Here is a 13534-nt window from a genome sequence, read left to right as displayed (position 1 = left end):
ACCATGCCAACAAAAACACCCTAGCAATGGGTTTAGAAAGCATCTTTCCCTGAATACTTACTTCTCATTTGGGGGTTTCTAGTAAACTACAAAAGCTGTGGAGTGTCAGACAAAACCCAAACAGGATTTGAAATCAATATATCATGTCTCGTCGAATCCATATAAACAGCTGTGGTCATTTGAACTGAATTTAATTTCATTCTTTTGTTCTATGCTTTAAAGTTTGAAGACATTTAAAATGTTAAGACACTTATGTTGCTGTTAATTTTCAGTTATTAATATGTCTTGACGTGCAGCTTTCAGATAGCTATCCAACCCATCTACTTCATTTCATTTGGTTTCTAACAGCTTTTATTCTAGTAACAGCCATTCTTTAAAGTAGACTTTATTTTCGTAGAACAGCTTTACGTTTACAGAAAAATTGAGTAGAAAAGAATTCCCATATAGTTCACATCCACTTTGCTTGTTATTGACATTTCACATTAGTATAGTGTATATGTTACAACAGATTGACCAATGCCAATTTGTTATTATTAAGTAAAATTCATAGTGTATTGAGATTTCCTTCATTTTTACCTAATGCTCTTTTCCTGTTCCAGAATGCCACCTGGGATATCATGTCACATTTATTTGTCACATCTCCTTAGGCTCTTCTTGGTTGTGATGGCTTCTCAAACTATTTTTGATAACCTTGACAGTTTCGAGGATTCCTAGTCAGATCTTCTGCAAAATGCTCTCCTTTGGAATATGCCTGATGGTTTTTCGTGATTAGACTGGGTTTATGGGTTTTGAGAGGAAGAACATAGGTAAAGTGACCTTTTCATCACATAATATCAAGGATGAAGGGGGCATGCTATCAACATGACTTACCACAGTGCAGGGTGACCTTGGCCAAGGGAGCTCTTGAAGCAGGCTCCTGTGTCCCCTTGACACTTCGACATATCCCATCTGTGTGTGTATGTGTTTTGTGCCCTTCCCTACTTCCTAGCACTACAGAATGCTCCAGGCTCATCTTGTATACTTCTTGCCCCAATAGCAAAGTTAGTCCATTTCTCCAAGGAACTGTGTTTCTTTTTATTGGAAAATGGTATTAGAAATCAAAATGTGAACACCAGGTAATGCCTTTTAAGAAATTAAAAAAAAAACAAACCCACAAATGTTTAAGTAAAATTAAGAAGAGTTGCTTTCAGGTATACTTAAATGAAAGAATAGATAGACATCTTCAGTTTCTTCTCTTTACATTACATTTTTAAAATGTTCTAAATAAAATGTTCATTCTTACTAGTGTTAGCTATTATCATATATATGAATAGATCCTCTGAGGGATTTCAAGTAGGCTAATAGTTGTGATTGTAATTAAAATAAGGGAAAAAAAAACCTGTTGTCTCTGGTGACCTTTAACTATCAAATCAACCCAAATATGTTTGACTTTAAACTTTGGAAAATATTGTGTGTCATTCATTACATCAACTACATGAAATATGCTTTGACACTGTACAGTTTTATATAATTCTAGTCTCCCTTGATGAGAACCTGGTTTGGTAACTTATAATCCAGTCTAAAAAATCCATACATTTTCATCAGTGAATTTCAACGTATAATTGATTTTATTTGCTGCTAAATATTTATCTGGATATGTGCAAGTACTTTCTGCTGGATGGCTGACCTTAACAGACAGTATTATGGTGTATTATAGCGTCAGCTTGAATGAATGGAAGAATTCCTTATAATCTAAAGTGCTAAGTATCTCACTAACATACTTTGTTATACCCTTAATCTTTAAATTCTTTCCTCACAAAGACTAGTTGTGCCCATCCATCGAACCTCTTTATAGCTTTTGAAATACCAGATGTTAAAATTCTTTTATCTTGCCTGTTGATATGGAATAAAAGTTTCTAATGTTGCATAGGAGGTGTTTATTAATAAGGAAACCCATTTTTTTTTCCTTACAGGGGAATAGAACTACCCCAACAATTTGATTATGGCAAAATTTGATTCATCACATGAAATATTCTAGGAAAAAAACATTTAGTTTTACTTTTAGCCATGTAGTCTTCTTGTCACGTATTCAGAAAAACATGCTTTTATATTCATGTTTTGGGGTGAGCCTCCAACAAGAGCTATTTTAGAAAGGAGGGCAGCTGGGAGAAATCCTATATTATTGTTATAAGCAAAGCTTTTGACGTCAGTGATGAATGGTGGATACAAAATAGAGGATGCTCAATTTTTGTTATGTCTGGATAACCTTTTCTCTCAGTTATTCTTATAGCTTTCAGATACTGATTTTTATCTACTTTATTATTACAACTCTACTATCATTGCCAAGGGCTTAATTTGGAATTAAATGAGCCTTATGCTTAAGTAATTTATTTCCATTAGTTTGCCAAAAAGTGAGTCCCATGATGGTTTTTAATACTCTAAGGCAGAATGTTTACATTTTTCTTTCATTGAGTCTAAAATAATCCTTTCAGCTTCCTTTATGTCTGACAAGATCTGAGATCAGAAGACAATATTGACGATGCCATCACGAATGGCAGTTTTCCTTGAATAGTAGAGAGGTGAGCTCTTACAGTTGCTTTTTGCTTTTCTCTTGTGTTACTTCTGTAGTCAAAGACTCTCCATAGAAGAAAATCACTACAGGGCCTCTTTGTAAAGACATCATGGTTAGTTAACATGACAAGATCTTCTCACCAGCTTTGCCTTCATGTTTCTGGTGACATGTGGGAAGGATTTGATATTTTACGATACATTTCTTGTTATTTGCTTATTAAGCTGGCACTCCATTCTTGTTTTCCATTAGTGCATCCAAAGACTAGAGGTCAAATTTTCAGTCTTGAACTTTATATTCTTAGCTGATTTCTCTTCTTAGCTTAAAGAATAACTTTTAAAAAGATAAATAAATTTGAACTTTTAGAGAAGCTAGACTTTTAGAAAGCAGATTAATATCATTCTGTAAATGTGGTTCCATGAAGGAACCCCATCCATTCAATAATTGGCATAAAATGTCAGATAAGAATGTTTTTAGGGATGCAGTAATTTTCCTATTTCTATTTCCAGTTTGGGATTGAAGTTGTAGTCAGGAGAATTTTCCTCCAGAACACATGTCATTGCTTTTATGTATACTTTTCATGGAGACTGATGGAGACAGGCAAAAAATATTATGATGTAAAGGTGACAAGGCCAAGTTTCTGTATATGATGACAGCTAAGTTCTTTTTAAATGGCCTTGGAGTTGTGCAACATTGTTTAATATATGAGCCTTTGTAAGGTACTGAGTGAGGATTTATCATAACAGGATTCAAAATATATGAGATGACAGGTATAAACAGACTTCTGGTTTGAGGGTCAGAGTTAGTTTAAGGATAATTTATTTGAATACCTACAAATGTCAGGGTCTGTATTGACCTCTGAGGATTCAAAGACGTGTCAGTTATTATAGCTCAGATATAAAAGAGTGCTTTCGGGTAATGTTATCATAATTTTGTATCCTAACTATGTTGAATTGTGAAACGAGATTTCCTAGCAAAATTAAGGTAAGGATCACAAAATAATTATAGGTAGATTGAATAGGGACAAGGAAACTTTTTTTTAAATTGATACTTAATTATAAAATAACAGCTACAGTAAATACTAAAGATAGGAAACTATGGAAACTAACATATCAGACACTTAAGTGCCTGTAGTAGAATTTATATTTGTTAGCATTATTTGTGTATTTGTTTCAAAAAAATTGTTGAACCCACGAAATAGAAGTTTAGGCATATCAGGTTATCAAACCTTTTTGTTTTTACAATAAAATTTTGGGGGCTGTGAATAAATAGCAACCACTCAGGAATTTGAAGACATCTTTGTCTCTTACCGACCAGTCAGTCAATCCATCTCCTTGCCCTGCCCTGCTCTGCCCTGCCCCAGGGAGTTCATCATGTCATGTTTGGTGTAATTATTTCTAGACTTGGGAAAAAAAGATCTTTGCATACATACGTATGCATTTGTGAAAAACATGGTGTTTTTTCTGAATGGCCAGTATGGTTTTAGAATATGCATATTCTGCGAGTTGATTCTTACAAATCATGCTACTATATAGTGATTTTGTTTGTCTTAGTTTATGTAGCGTTACTTCATGTTGGTGTATATGTATGCATATATATAGGTATCTCTTTATATATGTTATACATATAGTTTATATATGTGGTTTTCCTTTTAATTACCTTATAGATTAGATAACATGGTTATACCATGATTTATTTTCATATTGCACTATTGAAATTTTTAGCTATTTCGTTATTTTGCTTTTATAAATAATGCTGCATTAGATGGCGCTGTATTTAAATCTAAGAGGTTTTGTTAGAGAATATGTAACTAAATCCAGATTACCAAATAGCAGGCGATACAAATTATTAGTTTTCTTAAATACTTCCAAATTTCCCACCAAAACTGTAGAATTTATATTTTCCCAGTGTGTGATAGTTATTGTTTCAACACAATTTCAGTGACTTTTATATCCAGTTTTTTTTCACTCAGATTCATTTCAAATATATTGCTTTTGTTTTACCTTTCATTTATATTAATGAATGCGACTGAGCATCTTTTAAAATATTTATTGTCTTTTCTCTGATTTTCCGTCTGTATTTTTAAATCTGTATTTTCTATTGGATTATTTGCTTTTTGTGGTTCATACTTAGAGGGCTCTTTTTTTCTTTTCTGGAAACAAATCCTCTGCCTTCTATATTTTGCAACAAGACTTGAATATTTCAACCCTGAGTTCTATTTATTACAAAGATCTCAATTCCTTTGTAGCCTGACCTTCATGACACTCATTTATTATGCTAAGAATTCAATTTGTCCCAAAGCCTGGGATAAAGCATTATTCATACTTCATTATGGTTTATTCATTTTGAATGAGGAAAACATGCTTCAGACTTTGTAAAATGAAAGCCAGAGTCTAACAGTATTTTTTTACTGGCAGTACTAAGAATTAGACTTGTGCAGATATGCAGTAATTCTCAACCTCAGCCACATTAGAATCTCGTATAGAGATTTTATTCAGACTGAGGCATGGGTATTTTTAAAAGCTTACAATTGATATTGATGGTCCTTTAGGTTTGAAAAGTATCATTTAAAGCACAGTGATTCTTCTCCTTCTAAAATGTTTTTCTGGACCCACACCATAAAAGAATAGAGTACACAAAGTTTGAAGAGCGCATGGTCTCTCATCTCTTCTTACAGGTGTTTGTCCCGCACGTAGTAGAAGAGTGCACATAAGGCAGCCTTAATGATATGTATGTTGGATGAACTGATGCTGTTTGTGCTATTAAATTGCATTCATTTTCTAATGCTCCCAATCAAAGGTACTACTCAGATTATGTTTAAGTTCCCAGACTTTGGAGTCTCATCTTCTATGTGCCTTTTTTTTTTTTTTTAAGAGCTCTGACTTTAAAGTCTATGGTGGCAACTCATCAGAACTCTCATGCCTTATCTTGGAAATACCTATGTTGAATCCATTTGATGCACCAAGCCAAGAACAACAGCAAAAATGAAGAAATGCTGAGGCTATTTGTATAGTCACTTAGTTACTGGTTGTAGCTCAATGAAAGTTTTAGTTTGATTTAATGCAAAAATCAAAGCATAGGGACTGAAATTAACAAATAAAACCTTTCTATGCTTTTTTTTTCCTACCTTATTTTTAATGCAATCTCCAGAAAAATAGTGTGAGGTTAGAAGAGAGATTTAGCTTTATCAAAATCCCATTTTTATAGGTGACAACTTTAAACAAAATTCTATGAGAAGGCATTAAAGAGATTTGAAAGTTGCAATTTCCAATTTAGGCTTATACTTAAAAAGATGGCCACCAATCATGAGGCCTTAGAAAATCTTCCGCTTTCAACATTTAGCATCAGTTTTCATGGAAGGGGCATATAGCACAGTGGTAGAGTGCATGCTTATCATGCACCAGATCATGGGTTCACTTCCCACTACGCCATTAAAAATAAAAATAATCCCCCCCACCAAAAAAACACATCAATTTTCTTTTGCCTGTTAGCTCAGTTTTCCTTTAATAGTGTTATTTCAGTCCTGGCAGGCTTTACCATTAAGGTAGAATGAATGTATAAGAGCATCTCACTTCAAAACCTTAGTGTCTCTTAATCTTAGTTATTATGTCGATTGTTTCAATTGGAGACTATATGAAAATGTTTTACAGTGTAAAGCATGTCATAAATTAATGCTAGCATTTTCATTTTCATCACTTTCTCAGCACTTAGTCATCTTATAAAATATTTTTTGTTGAATAGTTTTCATTACTCACATCTTTATTTTGGAGTTTAATATATTCAAATATTCTTTCAGCATAATTAATACTAGAATCATTGTTACCGTATCTTCAGTCTTAATATTTTATTTTGACAATAACTTTTCTATGACTTAATATAGAGATGACTTACTAAAAATGAATGGATAAGATAGTTTTGCCTTATGATGGTTCTGTCTTTAGGAATAAACTAGAATTATGTAATCATTGAGACTAAGTTCTTTTGGAGTTTCGTGACTAGCAGAGAAACCTGATTACACTTCCCTCCCCATGTGGTTCTCCTGCTCATTTGCTTTTCTTGCCTGATTATAGCTGTTTTGTAATGCCCTCTCCTCCTCTCTCCTTATGCCATCAGAAGATACTGTAATAGAATGGCCTTAATCACACTTGGTATACTTACTTAACACTTAGTTACTAAATGGACTTCTGGTACAAATTCAAAATTGAGTTGTTTTTCAAGACTTGTCTTCTTTATGATACCTAATACCTTGCCTCATTTATCTTTGCCAAATGATATTTGTTATCTAAGAATATTTGTGTAATTTTCTTGTGTAAGCTAAGAATACTTAATTATGTGATTGATCCATCAAGTTATTACAGCATTTAATGTATGGTTTTGTGTGTTTTTTTCCCTAAAAATCAAGAACTTTTAGGACTTTTGCTAGGTAGAATTTCAGAGGAGCAAAGGAATAGTTTGCAAAAGTTACTCTTAGATGATGAGTCTTTAAACCATTGCATTTTTCCAGGACACACCTGAAATTGAAAGGTTGGTGATGACTGAATATATTACCCCTCCTATCATTAAAAATGCCCGATAGCATCATATAAATTAATTTTGAGCAGAAGTCTGTCACAGGTGTTTCTACAGCACTGAGGGAATTAATTCTGTGAATTTAGCATTACCATAATCTTGTATTAATGAGCAGTTTCCATTTTGGGCATTTTGAGTTTGAGGTACCTAAGGTATCTATGACTATGCCCAACAGGTAAGGAAAGTTAAGGTGGTGTTATTAGTATTTACTCATAATTTTTTAAAATCATGAAACTTGCCGAGACCATTGGCTTCAGAGGAGAGATGGAACAGATGGTTTATGACGAGTTCTGTGTCTTCCAGCAATTGGAAATAGGGTGAGTGAGAGTCAGAGGAGAGTCTAGGGGCAGTTTAATACAGAGACTGTTTTAATGGAAGTTGTACATGCTCAAGGTAGATTGCTTTGTAGACTAGATTTTTTTTTTCTTTTTTTGAGGTATAATTGACACTTAACAGTATATCAGTTTTAGGTATACTACATAATGATCTGGCATATGATTATATTGTAAAATGAGCACCCTAGTAAGTTTAGTTAACATCCATCAAGACAAGCAGCTACAAAAATTTGTTTTACTCTTGTGATAACAGTATTGTTTAACTGCAATACAATATTGTTTACTATAGTTACCATGCTATATGTTACGTCCTCAGGACGTATCTTATAACTGGAAGTTTGTACCTTTTGATCACCTTTATCTGTTCACTCATTTTGCTCACCCCCGAACCCCTGCATCTGGCAGCCACCAATCTGTTCTCTTTATGAGTTGTTTTTTAAAAAAATATTCCACCTATAAGTGAGATCATACAGTATGTGTCCTTCTCTGTCTGACTTATTTCACTTAGCATAATGCCTTCAAGGGCCATCTGTATTGTTGCAATTGGCAAGATTTTCTTTTTTATGGTTGAGTAATATTCCATTATACATATATAGCACATTTTCTTTTAGATTCCTTCATCTGTTCACTTAGGATGCTTCTATGTGTTGACTATTGTAAATGATGCTCTAGTGAACATGGAGATACAGATATCTTTTTGAGAAAGCAATTTTGTTATCTTCAGTTAAATACTCAGAATTAGAATTTCTGGATCATATGGTCATTCTATTTTTAAATTTTTGAGGGACCTCCACACTGTTTTCTGTAGTGGCTGTACCAATTTACATTCTTACCAATAGTGTAAACCGATTCCTTTTTCTTTCCTTGTCAACACTTGCTGTTTCTTGTCTTTTTGATGATAGCCATTCTTACAGGTGTGACATGAGAGTTCATTGTGGTTGTGAATTGCATTTCCCTGTGGATTAGTGATGTTGAACACCTTTTCATATACCTGTTGGCCATCTGCATGTCTTCCCTGGGAAAATGTCTGTTCAGATCTTCTGCCTATTTTTTATAGATTGTTGCTTTTTTTTTTCTATTAAGTTGTATGAGTTTTTTATGTATTTTGGATGTTAACCCTTTTACCAGATACATGACTTGCAACGTTTTCTCACATCTAGTAGGTTGCCTATTCATTTTGTTGTATGTCCTTTGTTGTGCAGAAGCTTTTGAGTTTGGTATAGTCTCACCTGTTTATTTTTGCTTTTGTTGCCTTTTATGGATTGTTTTTTTTACCTAAATATTTGGCATATTCTTTGGAAGATTCCAAGCACCATTCTGAATGTTTTTGGGGAAGATGGTTCTGTGCAGTGCTGGAATGTGTGCAGTAAGAGATCGCATTACCAGTGAATCATTAAAATTGGGATATAGTGTCTGTCCTTCCCCCCAGCCCCACTGCCTCTTCAGGACTTAGATTGTGTGAAGTCACCAAATTGTTACTCAGGTTGAAAGTGCTTGCCAGAAAATTCTCATTAACATGGATGTCTTTTGGCTTTTCTCTTATAATTTTGTCTTTCTCTTAAAATAAGTAAGTCCATTATTAAAGTTATTTTATTTATTTTAAACTTTATTTTTTATTTTATTTTTGAAAAGTTATCATCAACATGAAAAATTTGAGATTCACAGGGAGTCTTTTTTTAAACATTTTTTTATTGATTTATAATCATTTTACAATGTTGTGTCAAATTTCAGTGTTCAGCACAATTTTTCAGTCATTCATGGACATATACACACTCATTGTCACATTTTTTTCTCTGTGAGTTATCATAACATTTTGTGTATATTTTCCTGTGCTATACAGTGTAATCTTGTTTATCTATTCTACAATTTTAAAATCCCAGTCTATCCCTTCCCACCCTCCACCCCCCTGGTAACCACAAGTCTGTATTCTCTGTCTGTGAGTCTATTTCTGTCCTGTATTTATGCTTTGTTTTTGTTTGTTTGTTTGTTTTTGTTTTTGTGTTTTAGATTCCACATATGAGCGATCTCATATGGTATTTTTCTTTCTCTTTCTGGCTTACTTCACTTAGAATGACATTCTCCAGGAGCATCCATGTTGCTGCAAATGGCATTATGTTGTCGGTTTTTATGGCTGAATAGAATTCCATTGTATAAATATACCACCTCTTCTTTATCCAGTCACCTGTTGATGGACATTTAGGCTGTTTCCATGTTTTGGCTATTGTAAATAGTGCTGCTATGAACATCGGGGTGCAGGTGTCATCCTGAAGTAGATTTCCTTCTGGATACAAGCCCAGGAGTGGGATTCCTGGGTCATATGGTAAGTCTATTCCTAGTCTTTTGAGGAATCTCCACACTGTTTTCCATAGTGGCTGCACCGAACTGCATTCCCACCAGCAGTGTAGGAGGGTTCCCCTTTCTCCACAGCCTCTCACAGGGAGTCTTATTAAATGTTTGATGTCACTGATGTCATTGAGAGTACCAGAGTAGCAGATGAAATCCGGTTTATAAATTCTACAAGGAGAATCAAGACAGTTATATGGGGACTGGCATAGGCATAGAGGTTTTCCTCATTATCCGAAAGTAGATTGTTCCTGTGGAACCTTTTGTAAGCTGAAATGGCGTAAAGCAAAGAACAGTTACCTTGGACACACCTTGCTAAATGATGCATAAAATAAATCAAGATAAAATTCAAATGCTCACAGTTCAAAGCTATGACAGCCTGATGCTGAGATGCTGAGTGAGGTTCTCGAGGAAGAAACTTGGCAGTGTCACTTTCAGTGCTTGGGGTACGTACCGCCTCTATAAATGGCCCCCTGAAAAAACAAATGCTGAACCTATTACACGCTTCACCTTTTTTTGTAATAGTGAAAATCCTTGGATTTTTTGGTTTTGTTCTGTTAACGAAAACAGGTACTACTTTCGGGCTTTTGTAAAAAGCAAAGTGGCACAAAGTGAATTTTTGGAAAGCAGGGGATGCCTGTTGCTAAATGCCATTTCTCCTTTGAGCCATGCAGAATCCTATATGCTGCATATTCTTTGGCATGTCTGTTCTTTGTTTTCCCCGGAATTTAAACTATAAAATGAAGGAAGACAATCACTAGACGTCTATTATATCTCATATAGAGTGCTAAGTACTTCTGCATCATGGTCTCATTTTGACATGGCACCAATTCCAAGAGGGAAAGGGGAATGTATTCAACCCATTTTATAGAGGTCAAGAAATTGAAGGTTTGGTTATTGGTATTTTAGAGAGGAACAAGAAGAAAAGATACTCATCAAAAGTTACATACAGCATAGGATCCCACAGTCCATTTTCTTAAGCTCAAAATATCCATAAGCATGTTTAAAGGAGATGGAAGTGAAGTCACATATTTGAAACCTATTGCTGTGTTTTAAAGGTTCATTTAAAAGTATTTTTCATCTCTAAGTGTTAAGTAAAGTCTTCCAATACTGTACTGATGATGATCTTAATTTTTTTCCCCCTCTCTTTTGATTTCAGAGGAAGAACTTGTCTCTTTTTCTCAGCATTAGTTTGTTAACTTTCTGGGGGACTTTCCTTTTGGGTGCCCGTTTATACTGGATGGGAAACAAACCACCAAGCTTTTCCAACTCTGACAACCCAGCCGCTGATTCGGACAGCCTCCTGGCTCGCACGCTCACCTTCTTCTACTTGCCAACCAAGAACCTGTGGCTGTTGCTATGCCCAGACACCCTCAGTTTTGATTGGTCGATGGATGCCGTGCCTCTGCTCAAAACAGTTTGTGATTGGAGAAACCTACACACTGTGGCCTTCTATACTGGACTCCTCCTCCTCGCCTACTACTGTTTGAAGAGCCCAGGCGTAGAAAGAGAATGCAACGGGAAATTTGTAACAAACGGCAAGCAGAATGCAAATGGACATAGCTGCCATTCAGACGTGGAGTACCGGAACTCAGAGATTAAGCCCAGCTTTGCATCCAAAGTAGAAAATGGCATTAAAAATAATGCATCACAGAGAACACAGCTTCCTTCTACGGAGAACATTGTTGTTCTGTCTTTATCTTTGTTAGTAATACCCTTTGTTCCTGCCACGAACCTGTTTTTCTATGTCGGCTTTGTAATTGCAGAGCGAGTATTGTACATTCCTAGTATGGGCTTCTGCCTCCTCATTACTGTGGGTGCCAGAGCCCTTTATGTCAAAGTCCAAAAGCGGTTTCTCAAGACCTTGATTTTTTATGCAACGGCTACATTAATTGTTTTCTATGGACTCAAGACCGCAATCAGGAATGGAGACTGGCAGAATGAGGAAATGCTCTATAGGTCAGGGATAAAAGTAAACCCTGCCAAAGGTAATATTTTATTTTATGCTTTTGCCTGGACAGTTTACTCTTTCTGCCTTTTTATATCTTTACTTCTTGCCTTAAAACACAGCATTAAGGAAGAAGAGGTCCTATTATGTAATACCTGTATCTTTCTGGTTTTTTTTTAAGAGAGAGCAGTACAGCTGCTTTAGAGGCATATCCAGCATTCCATATTTGGGACAGGGATGTGTTTCCCTATGTTCCTGACTATATTTGTCCAGAGGAGTAGCAATCCTGTTGTGTAAAAATACTATCATAAGAATTTAGAAAAATGCTTGGTTGCCACAGTTTAAAATACTGATATGGACGACATCTCTTTTCATCATGTAATAGAAGTCAGGTTATCCTACGTAAGTATACTTTAGCTCTTCCGTTTTCCAAACATCACCTGAGGAAATACCACAAGGCTTACACTGACATCTTTAAGAGATTTGGAGGTAAGGCTACCTTTGAGTCTTGGCATCGTGTCGGTAGGCGTCAGTGTGCACGCGTGCAAGAGTGATTCACCCTTAGCTTTGCAGAGGCTCAATAATCTGGGTGTTGCGAAACAGCATATTCTGCTTTGAATCCTTAAAGTCACTTAAGGAAATACACTTTTCGCTATACAAGGGAAGATTGAGCATCTTTTTCATTATTGTTTTTGATGTAGAAAATTATTTTACCAAATCTCAGAATCTGTCATTAGAGTAGAAAGGAGACTTTAAAGCATAAATGAATAGTCAACAAGCTGTTAACAGTGGTTTCTCTGGTTTAGGCAATGAAATGATGATGGAAGCTAGAGAGCAGTTGAATGAAAATAAATGTACATTTTAAGAGCAGAAATATATCAAAGTACAGAGTGCCAGGGAATCTTGTTCTTCATAAGCCATTTTTCAGTGATTTATCCTTTAAATTACGGTTGCTTGCGTAGCATTTATACATGGCTTTTTCTACTTTTTTCCAACACAGTTCTGTACCAGTAGTCAAATATTGAAAGTATGAAACTGTTCCAAGTGAGTGAAGTGGCCTGCTGATATATATCCAAAGATTTGGACACCCCAGAAACAACTTTGGCATCCTTATATGATTACCAATTAAATCAAGAATTCAGTGGGCAACTATACATTTCTTTAAGCCAAGGGACTAATTGTTGGTACTTATAATGCTTAATAGATTGCAGGGATTTTCTTGGGAGTAGAAACATTAAAATTGAATTAGTACCTAGCATAGAATTCCTGAATTCTTATGGAAAAATCCTTACCATGTGCCTTTTGTAGGTTGTGAGTGCTGCACAGTTTATTGAGTGCCTGAACCCAAATCTTGCCGTAAAAATTGTTGCGATCAGTTCTCTCAGAAGGCTTTTCAGCTAGTTTTCTTTACTGGTAGATATATGTATATAAAACAAGGCTATGTTGCCAGTTTATTTTCTTGGTGTTTAAAAGAGATCCATGCTAGGGAATTAAAAGAAAAACTCCAGCATGTTAATTTCATAGCACGGTTGTTCTCAGGATTTATTAAATTTATTGGTTAAGTTTCAGGTTAAGCTACTGTAACGAAGAGCCAAGATAACAGTGGCTTAAATACGATAGAAGCTTTATTCTTTCATGTAGCAATCTGAGCGTGTGCGGTCTTGAGCTGATAAGATGGCGCCATGGGTTTTCAGGATCCCTGTTCCTTCGCTTTTGTTCCCTTGCCATCTCAGTACTGTCACCCTGTCCACATGGTCCAGGATACCTCATTATCACATCAGCACTTCAGCT

The 13534-nt window shown here is 35.2% G+C and overlaps 1 protein-coding gene across 12 annotated transcripts in view; it reads left to right on the top strand.

The window, feature by feature from the left end:
- Positions 1-13534, top strand: part of TMTC2 (transmembrane O-mannosyltransferase targeting cadherins 2) — a 410658-nt gene that overhangs the window by 211459 nt on the left and 185665 nt on the right. For 9 of the 12 annotated variants that reach the window (XR_012078575.1, XR_012078576.1, XM_072973321.1 and 6 more), the window contains one exon: positions 10955-11783. Coding sequence is in view for 10 of the 12 variants with exons in the window: in XM_072973321.1 (XP_072829422.1) it covers positions 10955-11783 (829 nt within the window). In the remaining 2 variants the exon portion in view is untranslated. Of the gene's footprint in view, positions 1-2344; positions 2559-9052; positions 9773-10954; positions 11784-13534 lie in introns of those variants that run through there. The other 3 variants (XM_072973328.1, XM_072973327.1, XM_072973326.1) reach the window with 3 other exon arrangements.

This window comes from Vicugna pacos, chromosome 12 (assembly GCF_048564905.1).
Source record: "Vicugna pacos chromosome 12, VicPac4, whole genome shotgun sequence".
NCBI lineage: Eukaryota > Metazoa > Chordata > Mammalia > Artiodactyla > Camelidae > Vicugna > Vicugna pacos.
Note: the sequence above shows the minus strand (reverse complement) of the source record. Positions and strands in the feature narration are given on the sequence as shown.